General features: G+C 45.9%; 1 protein-coding gene across 7 annotated transcripts in view; it reads left to right on the plus strand.

The window, feature by feature from the left end:
- ACACA (acetyl-CoA carboxylase alpha) overlaps positions 1 to 17,523 on the plus strand; it is a 109,240-nt gene that overhangs the window by 30,161 nt on the left and 61,556 nt on the right. For all 7 annotated transcript variants that reach the window (XM_026047775.1, XM_026047778.1, XM_026047777.1 and 4 more), the window contains 17 exons: positions 24 to 185; positions 814 to 977; positions 1,659 to 1,809; positions 2,351 to 2,454; positions 3,351 to 3,432; positions 4,652 to 4,797; positions 5,029 to 5,179; positions 6,507 to 6,641; positions 6,979 to 7,125; positions 7,642 to 7,830; positions 8,596 to 8,696; positions 9,281 to 9,369; positions 10,121 to 10,245; positions 14,180 to 14,293; positions 15,783 to 15,896; positions 16,318 to 16,407; positions 16,881 to 16,999. In XM_026047775.1, the coding sequence (XP_025903560.1) occupies positions 24 to 185; positions 814 to 977; positions 1,659 to 1,809; positions 2,351 to 2,454; positions 3,351 to 3,432; positions 4,652 to 4,797; positions 5,029 to 5,179; positions 6,507 to 6,641; positions 6,979 to 7,125; positions 7,642 to 7,830; positions 8,596 to 8,696; positions 9,281 to 9,369; positions 10,121 to 10,245; positions 14,180 to 14,293; positions 15,783 to 15,896; positions 16,318 to 16,407; positions 16,881 to 16,999 (2,183 nt within the window). The remainder of the gene's footprint in view (positions 1 to 23; positions 186 to 813; positions 978 to 1,658; positions 1,810 to 2,350; positions 2,455 to 3,350; positions 3,433 to 4,651; positions 4,798 to 5,028; positions 5,180 to 6,506; positions 6,642 to 6,978; positions 7,126 to 7,641; positions 7,831 to 8,595; positions 8,697 to 9,280; positions 9,370 to 10,120; positions 10,246 to 14,179; positions 14,294 to 15,782; positions 15,897 to 16,317; positions 16,408 to 16,880; positions 17,000 to 17,523) is intronic.

Below are 17,523 nucleotides of genomic sequence, written 5' to 3' on the forward strand. Positions count from 1 at the left end.
ATTTTATTATTTATTTTTCCTAGATTGCTATGGGGATTCCGCTGCACAGGATCAAGGATATCCGCATGATGTATGGCGTTTCCCCGTGGGGAGATGCGCCCATTGATTTTGAGAATTCGGCCCATGTCCCCTGTCCGCGTGGCCATGTCATTGCAGCACGTATCACTAGTGAGAATCCTGATGAGGTAGGTGTTTTAAATTCTGTACTTCCTGATTACAACTCTGATAATTCCAAGCTTTACTAAGTTCAGTCCTTGCTGCTGATTCTGAAAAGCTTGCCAGCAAGTTTAAGATTATTTCCTTATCTCACTCAGCTGTTCTGTAGGCCGTAGTTAGAGACCAGAAGCAGATGCACTGACATGGGTGTCTCGAATGGCCAGCATTCCTTTGCCTCCCCACCTTCTCTGGATGTAATAGCTTGTGACTATGGAGCAGGATTGGGAATTCTTTCTGTTGTGAATAGGTTGCTCCCCATACACTCTGTCACTAAGAGCTGCTGAGATGTTATTGACCTTACCAAAGCTAAGGACTTCACTTTCCTCTAGTTTCTCACCTGCAGCAGTTCCTATGTTGTTGTATTTCCTAGGCCCGTGCTGGAGCCTTGGCACTGAATGCTCCTCATTATCTCCTGCAGTGCAGAGTTTTGCCTTGGGTGCCTCCAACTCAGTACAAGTTCAACCTAAATTTAGTTAATATATATCATGTTGTGGCACAAAGAAGTGCTTTAGCTCTCATACCTCTAATTACTTCCCTAATTCTGGATTGCTTAACTTTTCCTTTAATATGTATAACAATGTCTGCCTGTCTTTACAGGGATTTAAGCCCAGTTCTGGTACAGTCCAGGAGCTGAATTTCCGCAGCAATAAGAATGTCTGGGGCTATTTCAGCGTTGCTGCTGCAGGAGGGCTTCATGAATTTGCTGATTCTCAATTTGGTCACTGCTTTTCCTGGGGAGAGAATCGAGAAGAAGCCATCTCGTGAGTAATCAGAGAAGTGCTGCAGCTCTGAACGTTGCTTGCTCTAGTCCTCTTTGCTCCAAAGTGCCGTGGATGGAGCCAGACTCCTTCTACAAGAGTTTCAATAGGAGTCTCCCTCCATTCTTTTTTTTTTTTTTTTTTTTAAACACACACCAGAAAAACATTTATTTTGCTATTTTTTCCCCTTTCTTTTTGCTTTCATCTCCTGCTTGGGTGTGCTCTTGCCCTGACATCCCTCTTTGATAACTCCCGCGCAGAAAGCTTCGAACCAGGATCACACAGATAGCTTGATGTGCCACTTCTCACCAACGGTGAGCTGCCTTCGCGGGGCAGCTGCTCGTGCCGAACCATTCCTGTGCTGTGTGCTGCAGGGATAGGGGCCATGCCTGTCTTCTAGTTTACATCTACCTTTACATCGTAGTAGTAATGGGAACTGCTGATCTCCTAGCTGCTGCTCACTGACCTTTTCTAGTTCATCCTAGGAGAACGTCAAAAGAAACCGATGTTCTTTTGTTCCTAAGCAAGTTATATAGAATCTTGCTCCAGTGCATACGTTCTCCTACTGTTACCTCCATATTGTTCTTTTCAGAGGGAATTATCTTTTGGGGAACTTCCTGGACTTGCTAGGTTCCATGCTGCCATTCGTATGGGACAATTAATAGTTCTTGTTTTTTCTTTCAGAAACATGGTGGTGGCTTTGAAGGAGCTGTCCATCCGAGGAGATTTCCGAACCACTGTGGAATACTTGATTAAACTGTTGGAAACGGAGAGCTTCCAGCAGAACCGCATTGACACTGGCTGGCTGGATCGGCTCATTGCGGAGAAAGTGCAGGTGCAGCTTTTAGCTTGATGGGGCTCCAAACTGGGGAGATTGGGTGGGTGGGGAGGAAAACTCAGTGCTTACTGGTTGCTAGAAAACACGGATTTAGAGTGGTTAATTTCCCCTTTTCACTTGGAAAGAAAACATTTTCACTGTGTTTGATTTTTATTATTTCAAAATTCTCTGGTCCTCGATTCCTCAGGGGAAAACGGTCTTAAAGCTAGTCATAAAAGCACCTTAGTGTAGATGACAATTGGGGTTAGTATTTTGGGCTTGCAGTTTAGGACAGGTGATGGTGAAATGTGGAGCCTCAGGATTTGGTTGGGGGGCAGGGAGTGAATTGCTTTTATTTTAAGCTATTGCAAGGATGATTGTTTCTGTATTTCTGGATAGAGTTTGCATGGATGCTACAATTTAACTTGAAAGGAGGTTTGTCTTGAACCAGAAATAGAGCTGGGATGGATTTGTCAAGTAAAACAGACCAAAGTAAAGGAGATGTAATTGTGCCTGAGAGTGGAAGGGTTTTCCCTGTGCAATATGCTCTTTCCTTCAGGCGGAGAGGCCGGACACCATGCTGGGAGTGGTGTGTGGGGCTCTGCATGTGGCCGACGTGAGCTTCCGAAACAGCGTCTCCAACTTCCTGCACTCTTTGGAAAGGTAAAACTGCAAGCTGCTCTGTCAGATGGCTGACAAACAGATGGTAACGTGGCTTTGGTGTCCAAGTTTTGTCCAAATACAATCCTGAAACGTACTGCTCTGGCCAGGATCTGTTGGCTGTTCTCTGGCCCCACGAAGCTGTTTAGCTCCTGTCCCAAGAAAACTGGCAGATATCTGTGCACATCCCCAAAATATCCCCTGCCGTTTGCACAGATTGGTTTGTTCACTGGCCGCTTGGGCAGAAACTCCAAGAAATAGCCCAGAAATGTGACTTTCATTCTCTCTGTGCTGCCAGGGCAACATTAGGGAGCCTTGAGTCATCACATATTGTGTTCCTCCTGTTCTGAAGATGGATATAATCTTCCAGACCTGACATAATTCTCCAAATTGTAGGGTTTCGACTAGTGCTTAGGAAATCCTCTTGGTTTCCTGCTGGCTTTACGCTGTAGCAGACTTTGTAAGAAGACTTCATAACACTCAGGCTACACCTGGTATGATCTGAGCAAGCTCATTTGTAACTGAGCTTTTCCACTCAATGTCGTGTAGCAAGCCCTTCTCTGAGCAGGGTTGTAAATGGAAAAGCTGCTTTATTGCTATGTTAAGTCACGCTGCAAGTTCTCTAACTCGAGTTGTGATGTTGTTTTGCAGAATTATCTGTAGGGGAAAAGTGAGTGACTATAGGAGATGGGATGAGCAGGTGTGCGTTGATGGAGGCAGGCTGGCAGGCTCTCAAGATGATACACAGCTCTCTTGAGGAGAGATGGTTTATAGGCCTCCTCCATCACTCTGCCAGTGGTGTCCCTATTCTTGCATGCAGCACTGAACCTCTTTTGGTCCCCGTTTTGGCCATTTGGTGGCTTCTGGAAAACAAGTTTTGTTCTGTGTTTCTCTTTTAGGGGCCAGGTCCTGCCTGCTCATACTCTGCTGAATACTGTGGATGTGGAACTCATCTATGAAGGACGGAAGTATGTGCTGAAGGTACGATGCACACTGTGCAAATCCGTCCTCTTCCCACTGCTAGCTGGAAATGCCTGTTTAGGTGCTGCTCTGGCTTAATCTTTGTAATAGATGTAATTAGTGGAATTAAACTTTGCGCAGAATTTATTTTCTCTCTTTTGTGGGGTTGAGAAATTCAGCTACAATCTCATGGTGCTACCCCGTCACTTCAGAGATTGCAATATCTCTGTGTATACCTGTAAACATTTTAATCTTTCAGAGCTACCTGCTCTGTAGGTGTTAAAAATACTGTTCTGTAGGCAAAGGCTACTGCCTTTTAATTGCTGAAAATTTCTGTTGATGCTTATTAATATGTGAATCTACCATGTTTTCTGATCTAGCCCGATGTCATCAGCATGACAGGATTTGTAGCATTTTTTCCTTTTAGTTTTACTTTTTATTGCTACATGCAAAAAAAAAAAAAGCAGTATTAGAAATATTGCTTGAAGGTTGCAAAATTGAGCATACAAGTTAGGAAATACTGGACTTAATATTGCATGTGCAATCCTAATGGCCTTCCTTTGAGCAAATATATTATGCTGAAGCTCTAATGATGCGATCGTGTACTGTGTTTGCAGTTGTAAGTTCTCTGCATTTCTGCATGTCAGATTCCACTTTATTTTGCTATCCCTTCGATGAGGAATAGAGAGACAATGAATATCAGTTTAGAAGTGTTCTTTAAGTGACTTAACCCAACTTCAGATGGGAGCTCTATGTCAGACCATCATAGGATGCATTTCTTCAGGGAGTACTGTAGCTCCTTTCTCTGTGGGACAATGGCTCCCTCTTCTCGTGATCTCTTCGTGCTGCAGTTCTTCAGGGCTGCAAGAGATGACGCAGGAATTTCCAACTGAGCACTTTCCTCAGCAGTGCAACTGCCACCTAACCCTAGATCCAGATCAGGGGGAAGCAGCAGGATTTGATTGTGTAGTCAGACCTGTACTGCTAAAGCATACATGTGAGAGCATGTAATCAAGGCTCCTGCACAACCTCAGTTCTGACATTTCTTGACTGCTAAATGCCCGTGTGTGTGTTTAACATTTTCTTTCTCCCTTCAAGCTGAAAACAAATGGCTCATTTCTTGTCCTTTTGCTTCTCACTGTTGCAAGGCTCAGAGAAGTATCTTCATGTTATGGCAGCCAAGGTAGCGTCAGTGCCATATCCCCTGTGCATAATGCCTTCCGTTCTTGTGGATCTGCAGGTGACCAGGCAGTCTCCCAATTCCTACGTGGTCATCATGAACAGCTCCTGTGTGGAAGTTGATGTGCACCGATTGAGTGATGGAGGGCTGCTCTTATCCTATGATGGCAGCAGCTATACTACCTACATGAAAGAAGAAGTGGACAGGTAGAAATTTGAAAAACTTTTTAACACTTAAAGAACTCCCTCCTAGGAAAAGGCTACTAGATGTAATGATTAATCTGAATTTTATTATGTGGGGTCATTCCATTCAGCTCAGAAGAGCTGGTTGGTATTCTTGTTTTAGGTGGAATAGGGCAAGGGAATGGATTTCTCCTTCCTGTGTTCATTCCTTCTACAAGGAATGTTGTTGTCCTGACTTGCCCTGTTCTTTCCTAGGTATCGCATCACCATAGGCAACAAGACCTGTGTGTTTGAAAAGGAGAACGATCCCTCTATCCTGCGCTCGCCTTCAGCTGGGAAGCTCATCCAGTACGTTGTGGAGGATGGGGGACATGTGTTCTCAGGCCAGTGCTTTGCAGAAATAGAGGTAAGAGTCTCGAAGGACTGAGTTGGCTGCTGATGCTGAATCTGCTCAGGAACAAAGCTGTGGAGGGAAAAAATTAAAAAAAAAAAGATTTGCTCTGGAACTGGAAATCGAGGGTGCAAAATAGCTCACGGTATTTCCTTTCTAAATTCTGTCTGCTTTTTAAACTAGTTTAGTCAGAAATCGCAATGATTGAGGGAGGGAAAAGCAATATTTTAACAGCTGAAATTGGAGTGTTAATGACTAGCAAGTGACAAACAAAAGTTCTCAGCAGTGGAGCTATGGTGACCACTTTTCTGCAGGGGAGAGCAAGGAAGAGAGGGGTCCATGTGTTCTGTCTTCCAGCTGTGATGAAAAAGGCTGCCTGTCTGTAGACCATTGCTTTGCACTAAGAGACTCAGAGGCAGTTACAGGCTAGGATTAAGTAACAGATTAAGATTTCTCTGCCTGCTTGATTATTTATCAGCCTGATCAGATGAGTTAAGCTGAAAATAAGTGTCACTCCTCACTTCTCCTTTGGAAATTACTTAACTCTTAGGAGAAGGAGGATAAGCAATTCCTACAGCACTGTGAGGAAAGCATGAGGGCTTGTGTAGGAGTGTAAGGCTCAAAGCAGATTTGAGGGAGAGGAGGGTGTGTTGGCAGAGAAGCGATTAAACTAGTTGGAGAAAGTGTGTGGGAGAAAAATACCACACCAGAGATCCAGATATTTAACACAAATGCTTTTATGCTATAACAGAGCCATAGCTAAGAAAGAGCCACCTACTCAGTTACGGTGTTCCAGTTGTGCTGTAAGTTGGTAAGAATGGACTGCTGCCCCATAACCCCTTCTCCAAAGGCAGGAGGTTCCACCTTGGAACTAAAAAAGCCTCCTAGCTGTGAACAGCAGTCAGAGATCTGTGACCTCTAGAAGATAACCCAAACTTCCTCCATTAAAAGCTAGTCTGTCACTGCATTTTTGAGCGGCTCTGCTGTTTCTAGCCCTTAGAATGCAATTGTAGCAATAAATTGCATCTGCTTTGCTGATTGAGTTGGTTGTGGGACCTTCGTACCTGTGTGTCCAAGCAGTTTGGAGCAGGTGATGTTCCAGGGTCACCTGGAATGGATGGCTTCCTGCTGCGCTAACTCTGTGCCTAGTAGTTTGTCTAGCCATTCACTTCAGGGTCTGGGGCTTCATTCCCACCATTTAAGCCTCCAAGGGAGCCTGACTGCAGAACGTGCTCACCCGGGTGCTCAGCAAGGCCTGTCGTAGGCTGACAAGTCTGTCATGCAGGCAGAACCGTTCGGGAAACCCGGAAGCTGTGTGTTCAACCCGTTTTCCTTGCTGCAGGTGATGAAGATGGTGATGACACTAACAGCGGGAGAATCGGGCTGCATCCATTATGTCAAACGCCCTGGAGCAGTGCTGGATCCAGGCTGCGTCATCGCCAAGCTGCAGCTGGATGATCCCAGCAGGGTTCAGCAGGTAAGAAGTTGCAAGAAGGTTGGATTTTAACTAATTTTTAAGGTTTTTAACTAATCAAAGTGATACTTAAAGTCATACAAGACAATCTGAATTGTTGAGCCAATTTCTGATTTGTGCCTTGTGCTGGAGTGGTTGCTTTATCATGCTCTGTTTTTCTTCTAGTAAAATACGTGTTTATCCTGTCTGTCTCACTCACTTGCATATTCTACCCTGAATTCCTTCAAGTTTAATCTGTATCTCTGTTCAAAAGTGAAAGCTAGAGGAAAGAAGTGGGATTCTCCCTGCTGGTGCCATGTAGGAGGATTGGTGGCACTTACTGTGGTGTTTGTACTTGCAGGCTGAGCTGCACACGGGGACCTTGCCACAGATCCAGAGCACAGCACTTCGAGGCGAGAAACTCCATCGCGTTTTCCATTATGTCCTAGATAACCTGGTCAATGTGATGAATGGCTTCTGCCTGCCAGAGCCCTACTTCAGCAGCAAGGTACTGCTTGCTCACTGTTTCAGAGAGAAAGCAAATATTACTCCTGTACAAGATAAGGTCAGCCAATTTGCATGTTGAAGGCAGAGGTCCAGGAGTCGGTGCTGGAGGCCACGCAGCCCTGTTAGTGCCAGCTGGCCTCTGTTTTCTTTCTCAGATTTCCTCCTAGCCGCTTCCACCAGGGAGGAAAATGGGAGAGTTCCACCTGTAACACCCAAAACAAAGTCAAAGAGCTGAATCCGGTCTTGTGCCTGCAGCTTTATAGGTGTGAGCTGTCTCCATAGCTAACTGTGGTGGAAGTCCTGCAGCAAGCAGGAAAGAATGTGGATGACTGAGGCTGTTGTTGGTGAAGGGTGTAACAGCAGCTCTGGCCACCTTCACCACCGCCCTTTCTCCCGCTTTCTGGACTAGCTGCATGAGCAGCAGTGTTAAAGAAGGTCCCGCTGAACTGCCTTTTCTTTTCCTCCTCTTGCTGTTTATTTTTGCCTCATGCTTGTCTTGACATGGATTGGTCTGCAGGTGAAAGCCTGGGTTGAGCGGCTCATGAAGACACTGAGAGATCCATCCTTGCCTCTCCTGGAACTTCAGGATATCATGACCAGCGTTTCTGGGCGAATACCACCCAATGTGGAGAAGTCCATCAAGAAGGAGATGGCCCAGTATGCCAGCAACATCACATCGGTCCTTTGCCAATTTCCCAGCCAACAGGTGATCCATCACACTTACACAGAGGCAGAAAAAATAGGCTGTGTTAAGGCAGTTGTATTGAGAGTAAGAAGACTTAAGTTATCTGGTGCTTAGTTGAACCTGGAAGGTGTATTTCAGCCCTGGGCCTTCAGAGTGAAGGGTGCTTGGTGATATTGCTTGAGTTTAAATATTTGCCGTCTGTATCTGTGGTGAAGGCTGTGTGTCCACTGTGCAGTATAGCTTTAAACAGGTGAGCTTGGGAATTGGAAGCAATTTAATCATGGCCTTGTAGTGCCTTGTGGGTGTTATTTACTTGCCTTAGTTGGTACATACACTGCAGTGTTATTTGGCGAGTCAACATAACCTTAAAAAAGATGATTGCAGCAAAGGGAGAGCCAGGCAGGTTCCAAGATTGTTAGATGCCCCCTAATTCAATGGAGCCTTTCTGAGTAGAAAGGAAGAATGATTGATTGGGAAGAGACCTGTCATCCATATTGTTGCAGGCTGTGAGGGACCACTCCTTCCTTCCCTTGAAGTTATTTCTGGATCAGTTCCAGCATTTTGCAGGTGCTGCCAGCTGTAAGATGTTAAAAGATCATTTCCTTAGTGTAAGGTATGGAGCAACACGTTCTGTCTCAGTCAGGTACCTTCCTTAACAATTTAGGACTGTGGCCTTTGTGTTTGCTGGAGCTCTGCTCTCGTCTGTCTGGCAGTGCTCATCCATGTGGGTGCTTGGCAAGATGTTCCGTGCAGGACTGGAGCTGCCACCTGACTGGTCTCTTTCAGATTGCCAATATCCTGGACAGCCACGCGGCCACCCTGAACCGCAAGTCGGAGCGAGAGGTCTTCTTCATGAACACGCAGAGCATCGTGCAGCTCGTGCAGAGGTGAGCAGTTTTCAGGGGGTCCACTAGTTTGTTTTTCGCCCTCTGTTTGAAAGATCCAAGGCTGCCTGCTTTGGGTAGATCAGTTTTGTTAGTTTTGTCACATTGTCACACTCTGTCTCGAAATCACTGGGAATAAACCTGCATACCTCCTTCGGGGAAGGCAACAGTGAAGGGGAGCCACGTGTATGTGGCTTGTGGAATTGCCTGTCATCACTGCATGTGTGAGGTGCCGGTTCAGAGGCTTCTTTTTCCCCTTTGCCTTATAAAATGCAGATTTAACCTCTGTCCTGATACTGATCCTATCTTGGACATTTAGTTGGGCAGCTGCTATGTGTCACTCCTCTGCTTCTAGAATTTTCAGTATTTTAGGAAGAAGAATGTTGTGCTACAAAATATTTGCCACATTAGTAATGGCAGAGGTTGTATGAGTGGCTGCAGGGTTGTTCAGTGATATCAGAATTTGGGGCACTTGTGTCCATAGGCAAGTGGAAAACTCTTGCCATTTTGAGTGTTACTCACTTGCGGGTCTGCAGAAATGGTGACAGTTGCACTCAATGCCAGATTTGCCTTATCTGCTTCTGCAGGTACCGGAGTGGTATTCGGGGCCACATGAAAGCGGTGGTGATGGATCTGCTCCGTCAGTATCTAAAGGTGGAGACTCAGTTTCAGCATGGTGAGTCACTAAGTACATTGAGCATAAAATTTCTGAAAGAACCACACTAGATCCTGAAGGTCCATAGGAGCCCCATTCACACAAGATGAGAACACCAAAAAAAAGAAATGCAGGAAAAAAGTAGATCTCGATGGCCGCCTTTAAAAAAAAAAAAAAAAAAAAAAAAGATAATAACAAAAAAAAATTCACTGAGTCAATTGCAGCTGCTGTAAGATGCTAGGAAACTTTTCAGTATTCATAAAAACAAGCCTCAGACCTCATCCTGAAAGTAAGAATAGAAATAAATGCATTGCACTGCTGTGTGCAGGCACAAGATGGCAATGAATCACTAGCTGATTCTGAGGCTTTAATTCATACACGTAATTCAGATTTTGCTCTACTTTTTTTCCCTTCTGCCCCCACACATGCACCAGTCTAATAGTACTGCAGGGTCATTTTGCTCCTGTGTTTATCTGCTTGTCATTTGAGTGAAGGGGACCCTGCTCACCGCTCTCCTTTCTGTGTCATTAACAAGGGAGCTGTTTGGCATTGAAACTGTTAAAATAACAGGAGGATTCTCAAATCAAAAGTTGTCAGGGGAGGGGAGCACAGGGGCAAGTGCTTCTATCCCAGAATTGATTATGTGACCCATATGAACTAGGTTGTCAACAAATGTGTTTTAGTTTAAAAACGCAAAAGGTACATCCAGTCACAGGCGCTGCATGACGCATGGGTATAGAGTTTAGAAAAAAAAGTGTGCTTCTCTTTGCAGGTCACTATGACAAGTGTGTCTTTGCCCTTCGGGAAGAAAATAAAAGTGACATGAATGCTGTTTTGAACTACATCTTTTCACATGCTCAGGTCACCAAGAAGAACCTGCTCGTTACAATGCTCATTGTAAGTAGCCTCTTGGTACGCTAGAAATTTGCCTCTCTGCATAGATGAATGATTGATGCTTTGAAAAGCACCAAATTGAAAGCTTTTGCCCCTAGAGCCACAGAAGCAGCAACGTGGAGTTTCTTCATGTTTTCTTACTTGGCACCCAAGGCCTGGCTTAGAGGGTCCCAGCACATACTGCTCGGCTTGGTCTCTGGGCACCCTCTGGTTCGTGACTGCCCTGCATTGATTGCCTCTTGCATGCCGTGCGGGCTAATTATGCAAGTGATTTGTGAACGCCTGTGGGGAAATGTGAACGCTGACATAACTGTGACATTGGGATGGTGCTAAAGGCCAACTTCTAGACCCGGGCTGTTCCTTTGAGCTTGTTTTATTTTGCTGCTTGGCCTTCAGGGGCTACAGAGAGGTCCTGTCTTTACAGTATCTCATGCTACTCAAACAGGAATTGCTTTGTTGGGAGGTAAAATAATGCTACCAGCACAAAGAAAAGGGATTTTTTGTGGCAATAATGCTACAGCACCAGTGTTTTTATGATCGTTCCTTATTAAGCAGGGCAGGCTCCCCGTGCAGAGAATGGCAGCCTGTGCGGAACCCCTCGGGGGCTCCAGCTGCTGCTCCTGGTGCCGCGGCCGGGCCCCGCGGGCTCTGCAGTTGCGCTCTCGGTTTCTCCAGAGCACTGAGCTCCAGGCTGCCCTGGAGTCCTGGACTGCCCAGGCTGCTCCAGAAGCCCGCGGCTTCTGCGGGGGTGCTTCCAGGCGGGCCCTGCACCAGGCTGCGTGGTGGAGCCCGCGGGACTCGAGCCCGCAGCTCACGGTGTTCCCTCTGCGTCAGGCCCTCCAGGTAGCTCGCATGGGGAGGAGGGATCCCTGGGGCTCAAATTCCTCTGGTCAGTTCTGGATTCCGCCACACAGACACAAGTGATCCTGCTGCCGGGACCTGTCACCCACCTCGCTACCTTTTTGTGTGTTTCTGTGTGGTTACTCTGTGCACAACTTCAATTTCCTCACATTTCAGACCCTCTGCAGTACCTAAACACCACAGGGATTTACATTTACACCATTTTTCCTGCTTCTTAAATGATATTAAAAATGAAAAGCCTCAGAAAATCTCTGTCTCATGTAACACTTTGAAGCAGATTGAGTGCCCACCTTCCTTGAGGCAGGAGGAATTTAGACGCCATGTGATTTTCAGCTCGGGCTGCAGGTAGGTGTCCTGCTTTTCAGGAGGGGAATTGCAGCATTACCTTTCCCTCTGCCTTGCTTTTCTTTCTTTTTTTTTTTTTTCTATCCAAAAGAAAATGTGGTCTGTTACCAAAAATCAGTGCAAAGTAGCCATCCACAACATAACCCTTAAAAGCATAAAAAGGGTCATAATTACCCTATACTGAGGCCGGCTTGCTTAAATTCTGATTTGTAAGATATAGGGACCCTGCCGTTCTTTCCTACTGGCCCACTGTTTTTTTCCCTTCTTCCTTCTTTTCCCTTTTTGCTCTGTGGTGTGATTGTAAGTAACGCTTGCCTTAAGAATCTCATTATTTGAACACGGAGCCGTATTTCCTCTGAGAATTCTGGAGTAGCTTTGAGCCGGGGCTGTTCATTTCTCAAGTAATCATGCCGGCGTGATGGAGAGAGAAAATGGCAGCTGTTCGCAGCTCAGGCCTTCAATTTTCTTCAGAGTCCAGTCACTCAAGTGTGTAATTACACGGGGGTGCTGGGGAGGCGTTAGGCCTTGTCAAAGAGCTGGTTTGAGGCTTTGCTCGCTGCCTTTGCCAATCAGCGCGGGCAAAAGCCAGCGCGGCGCCGGCTCCCTGCTTTATTTTGCTGTTGTCATCCTGATTATTTCTTGCCAAGACAGGACTGAAACTTTTTGTGTCTTTTTTCCACCTGCCTGTGCACGCCGTGCTGCTGAGGCAGAGCCCTGCTGTGTCTCCACGTCGCCAGCAAAAACCCTGTCTGGAGAGCGGGGGCCTGCTGGGAGGCAGGGAAAACAACCACCAGAAAAGATCTTCCCTTCTCTTTTCTCTTTCCTGTGTGCTCTTTCTTCCCTCTCCACTTCCCCTGCTCCAGTTCTGCTCCAGTACAGAGCACCAGTCCATTCCATTGGTGCTTGAAGCACCCTGGTGAGACGCCGCATCCTTAGCACGGTTGGTACCAGTGAGATGCTGCCAGCATGCACATTTTTACCCAGCTGGCATTTAAGACAGGACAGAGCTTTGTCATCCTTCGTGCACTCGCTGAAACGTAGCGTCATTTGAAGTTGTATATTTGTTTTATGTTGTTAATTGGCTGTTGTGTACACTTCCTAGCTGTAAGCGGGCAGAATCGCCTGTGTTTAATGGAGTGGTGGGTGTCCCGTGTACCTGTGGGTCTTCAGTTACCTTGTAATATTGCAACACCGAGCGCCTGGTATTTCATACACACTGCAGGCAGATCCTGAGTTATTCCCTGATACGGAATTCACGTGCTGATCTGGAATGGGTAGATTTGTAGGACTTTTTTTGGAAGAAGCCATTGCAGCGTTTGCCTGGCCCAAGCCTGCTAGACAGGAAGCAGCAGCCAAGAGCTAGTAGCCTGGGGCGCTGTGTGTTTGGTTTGCAAGGACTTGACTTTGGGCCCTGCGTGGAGCGGGTGAATGGCACCCAGTGCCCCAGTGGGTCGCAGGAAAGGGGCCCAGAACAGCATGGGGGAAAAAGCTGTTCATGTTTGTGGCTGCATGTGGTGTAAGCTGCTGTTTATTATTCAGTCTATGGATTTGTGTTTGTTTCTTTATTTTCTGTGGCAGGCTTATCAATCTAACCCGCTGCACTGATTTTCCCTTTTTCCTTTTATATTTCTTGGATCTTCAAAGAGCCTTTTCTGGACTGCATATGTTTAAAATCTCTTTAAAACTTCAAGGCACTTTCTCTTTCCTATTCCACATCCCTGTTTCATCTCTCATTTGCCTCCTATGATTCATTTGCTATGGGAAAAGCTATAAGAGGAGAAACACATTAGAGGCTGCTGGGGTTTACCAGCTTTGCGAGTGGGAGGGAGCCGTCTTGCAGGCCCCTGCGAGTAGTTGAAGACCGTGGGATTATTCATGGGAATTGAAACTATTCTTGGAAGGAAGTGCACATGAGAGTATACTTCCTCTGTGCAGCAACCAAGTGCACTCTGCACTCTTACCATTTTTTCAATGGCTGAATTCAAAAGAGTTTGAAGCAGCATTTACAGTGACATCTGTAGTGTTCAATTTTATTGCTTGTCCCTGCCAATTTAGAGACTGAAACAAGGTCGAGAACTTCCTCAGAGCCAGAAGGCTGTGGCCACAAGAAATGTTAGAGGCCAGTCCTGCCCTGTGGCAGGAACCACCTTGGATCGCTTCTGCTTTTAGCTAGCTGAGCCTGGCAGCGTTTGAGGAGTGACAGGTTCTTGTAACGCTGTGAAGACGGGCAAAGCCCCTGTGAGAGGAGCAGGCTTGAGGAGATTCTCCCAGCAGTTAAATTCGTTTTGTTCCGTTGTCTTTCACCGTGCACGTCTGCAGATCTTTGCATGCTGCACAAGGCGTTTCAGTACAATTAAATGCTCTTTGAATTTTGCATTGTTGCTAGGTAAGATTTTCTGATATAAAGCTGAAATTGGGTATTGGGACAATGTCTTGCAAATCAGTATTTCTCGTAATGTGTTCGGATGCCAAACCGTGTACTACAGGTAAGAAAATAGTTGGTGTCGCCAATTCCTGTTTTCCTCTCTAGCTCTAACTTTTTTTACATGCATAAAATTATTGAAAGCTTCTTACTGGTACCTTTGACCACAAAGAATTACAGAATAATTTAGATAGATACCTCTAGAGGGCATCTAGTACCTAACCTAGAGCACCTCTCTAACCCCCTTTGCAGGGGAAGGGAAGATGGCTTTCTTCTATTCTATCCATTTGCAGTTCTCTCTATTTTTAGGACCAGCTGTGTGGCCGTGACCCCACCTTGACAGATGAGCTCATTAACATCCTGACGGAGCTGACCCAGCTCAGCAAGACCACCAATGCTAAAGTGGCCCTGCGAGCCCGGCAGGTAAGGGGCCCATTCTGGCAGTCCAGGCAGGTCCTTGTAGGGTGGCCTGCCCCATCCCATTGGATCAATATCAGGAGCTGCTGTTTTGGAAAGGCTCTGCCACATGACGTGTGTTTTGATTGCTATGCAAATGTGAAGAGCAGAACACTGCGAGCAGCCCATTAGCACTGAAGATGATTAACCAGTGATTAACCATTGTGACAGCTTAACCAGACTGAAGTGACTTCTTAATCGCTGCACGTTTGAAGTTAAGGTTATGTTCCTCTGTCCCTGCTCCCACTTTGGCTCCGAAGGAAGTAGTTGAGGATAGTCTGTGATTTGTGTGATAGAGGGTGTAAAAACACATTATCACTGGGGTCGCTTCTGGCTTTGCAATGTGCAAGCTCTCCAAGCACAGCGCAGGTTGCCTGGAGGCTCAGGTAGCTGAACGGCAGCCAGCCAGGGCTCTGCAGTTACAAATCTCTGTGTAGAGAATGGGCAGGAAAATGTGGAAAAGAACCAGATGTCCTTTTGCAGTTCCAAAGGAATTATTATGAATAACTTCCTGGTCTTTTAGGGGCTTTCGCCTGTCTTCTGAGTTAGTTTTGTTAATTTGTTTTGAGCCCCAAAATAATTGGAAAAAAAAAAAAAAAAAAAAAAAGCTCTTGATGCTGTCATTTCCAGGAGCCTAGTACAGATGGTAATTTGAGTGTCAGACATCCACCTGGATATCATTGCGAGCTTCCTCCTCAGTGGTTTGTCTGTAGCCAGGAAGGAGCAAGAGGGCCTGAGGGTATCACGATAATGTTAACCCCGGAGTCTGATCACTCGTCTGGCTCCACAGTCCCTATCTTCCCTCTAAAAGTCTTCAGCAGGGAGGCTGGCACTTTGGGGAGCTCTCCTTTTATTTCAGTGCCGCAGTGCTGAAAATGAGCGGGGTGTTTGAAGCTGCTCAGTGACCTCGCGTTTCCTTCAGGCTTGTGTCTGTGTCCTTGAACCATGCAGAGTTATTGAAGCTCTCAGCAGCACGCTGAGGATGGTGCTGCCGTCCCGGTGTATGTCTTTGTGTTGCTCTCTCACTTCATTTTCCCCCGCGAGCTGCCTCTGTGCCCGTCATGCTGGGCCCTTGCTGCGTGGCAGCCGTGGCTCTTGCCGTGCGAGAGGCTCTGTCCCTCGCTGGCCTCCCCACAGCTGTTGCCAGATCTGCTTTCCAATTAACAGCTGGTTGGGACTAGCAGCTCCGCAGTGCTGAATCGCATGCGCTGGTGGAACCTGATTGAAGCTGCTCCTTGTCGCCATGGGGGACGGCCAGTAACACAAACCAAGCAGACAGGCAGATGAGACTGGCTGGGGGGAAGAAGTTTGCAGCATCACCTAGGTGCCACTGAATTCACAGGGGAAACCAGTTACCTCCTCTGGGATGGGGCTTGTTGCCTTGGATTTTCACCTTCCTGCTGATGGACCGGCATAGCTCCCTTCCCTGACACACTTTGCACTTGCTCTTTGCCAGGTTCTCATTGCTTCCCACTTGCCATCCTACGAGCTGCGTCACAACCAGGTGGAATCCATCTTCTTGTCAGCCATCGACATGTATGGACACCAGTTCTGCATTGAGAACCTGCAGGTATCTGCCAAACACTTCCTCTTGTTTCCATGCTTTCTTCTCATTTAGCTTAAGGTTTCTGATTTAAATCTCACCCAGAGTCTCAGGGTCACTGGGACTTTAAATTATTTTGGTCTGGTTTCTATCTAAAGGGTGAAGTATGAGCTGGTTTCTTTCTGATAGTCCAAGTTCTCTGCGTATTTAAGAGCAGCCAGGGCTTTCCTGCTGCTATGTGCATCCAGCATTCAGTGTGAAAAGATACTAATCTTTGATGGGGGGAAAAAAACACATAAATTAGAAATAACAAGAAAGCAGAATAAAAAAATGATATGAAAAAAGTATTTTCTTAGAAATCTTTGTTTTAACTTCATTTGGGATATTTTGCCTGATCCCAATTACAAGACAAGGGAGTTAAAACTCTGCTTTATGCAATCTCTTCTAGAAACTCATTTTGTCTGAGACATCCATCTTTGATGTGCTACCCAACTTCTTTTACCACAGTAACCAGGTTGTAAGAATGGCAGCTTTGGAGGTAAGTTTTATTTCAACTGTGAAAGGAAAGGCTTTTCCTTTCCATTCTTCATTCTTTGTGTTTTGATCCCTTTGACCTTGCAAGGTTAAGGGAGCTATAGGTAGTGCAGAACTGTATGCCAGCACTTGGAATCTGCCATATAGCCAATTACAAACATTAGTGCTGTTAAGATTTCAGATATGAGTGATCTTTGCTTAAAGCAGATTTTCGTGGCTGACAGGATTGAGGATGAAGCTGCTATCACTAAGGGTGGTCAGCACACCCTGTGCCCAGTGGTGATGCTTGTCCTGCCAGCCTGTCCCTTCTCAAATGAGAGTGCTTGAATTCTTCTGTTGGAGTTGAGTGCAATCTGAATACTAATTGGGAGGCATCTGTTTGGTTTTTAGTGTTTGTACGAGTTCTCTGGTGTATCGTTTGTCTTCTTTTCCTTCTTTCTCAGCACAGCTGAGCTGATTGAGTTTCTTTCCCAACAGGTATATGTTCGAAGGGCATACATTGCCTACGAGCTAAACAGTGTTCAGCACCGGCAGCTGAAAGATAACACTTGCGTGGTGGAGTTCCAGTTCATGCTCCCTACCTCCCACCCAAACAGGTCAGATCATGTATTCTGGTGCCTTTGGAGTTGCAGGTTTTATGGGGGGCTGCTTCCTATCTCAGCACAGAAAACTTGCAATAGAGGTGGTGGAAAAAGGGAGTTTTAGAGTGCCTCAAAAAAACAGAAAAGATAAAAGGTAAAGCCAAGATAAAGCCCTACATTACCCAGTTCCTCCTCTTAAGCTATTTAGAACCTTGGGAGTTACACAATTTGACTTAATTTACATAGCAATATAGTGTTCATGTATTTTCAAATTTTAAGTTCAGTTTTAGTGTTTTTCTTCTAAAGTTACAATCTGAGCTGAATATTGAACCTTCCAAAAGGTATCATTCAAGATCGATTATTCACCTACTAGGAATGTTAAAGAACAGTCAAACTATTTTTTCCTCCTTCCTGCGATACTCCCTACGAGTCCTTTCTAACTGTGATCTGCTGTTTGTTCAAAACTGGCTTTATTGGAGAAGCTGGAATCTTGGAATCTTTTATAGCCTAATAAGGCCCAGTAGCTTTTTTTTTTTTTT

This window comes from Nothoprocta perdicaria, unplaced genomic scaffold (assembly GCF_003342845.1).
Source record: "Nothoprocta perdicaria isolate Ctin4 unplaced genomic scaffold, notPer1 scaffold_50, whole genome shotgun sequence".
NCBI classification, from domain to species: domain Eukaryota; kingdom Metazoa; phylum Chordata; class Aves; order Tinamiformes; family Tinamidae; genus Nothoprocta; species Nothoprocta perdicaria.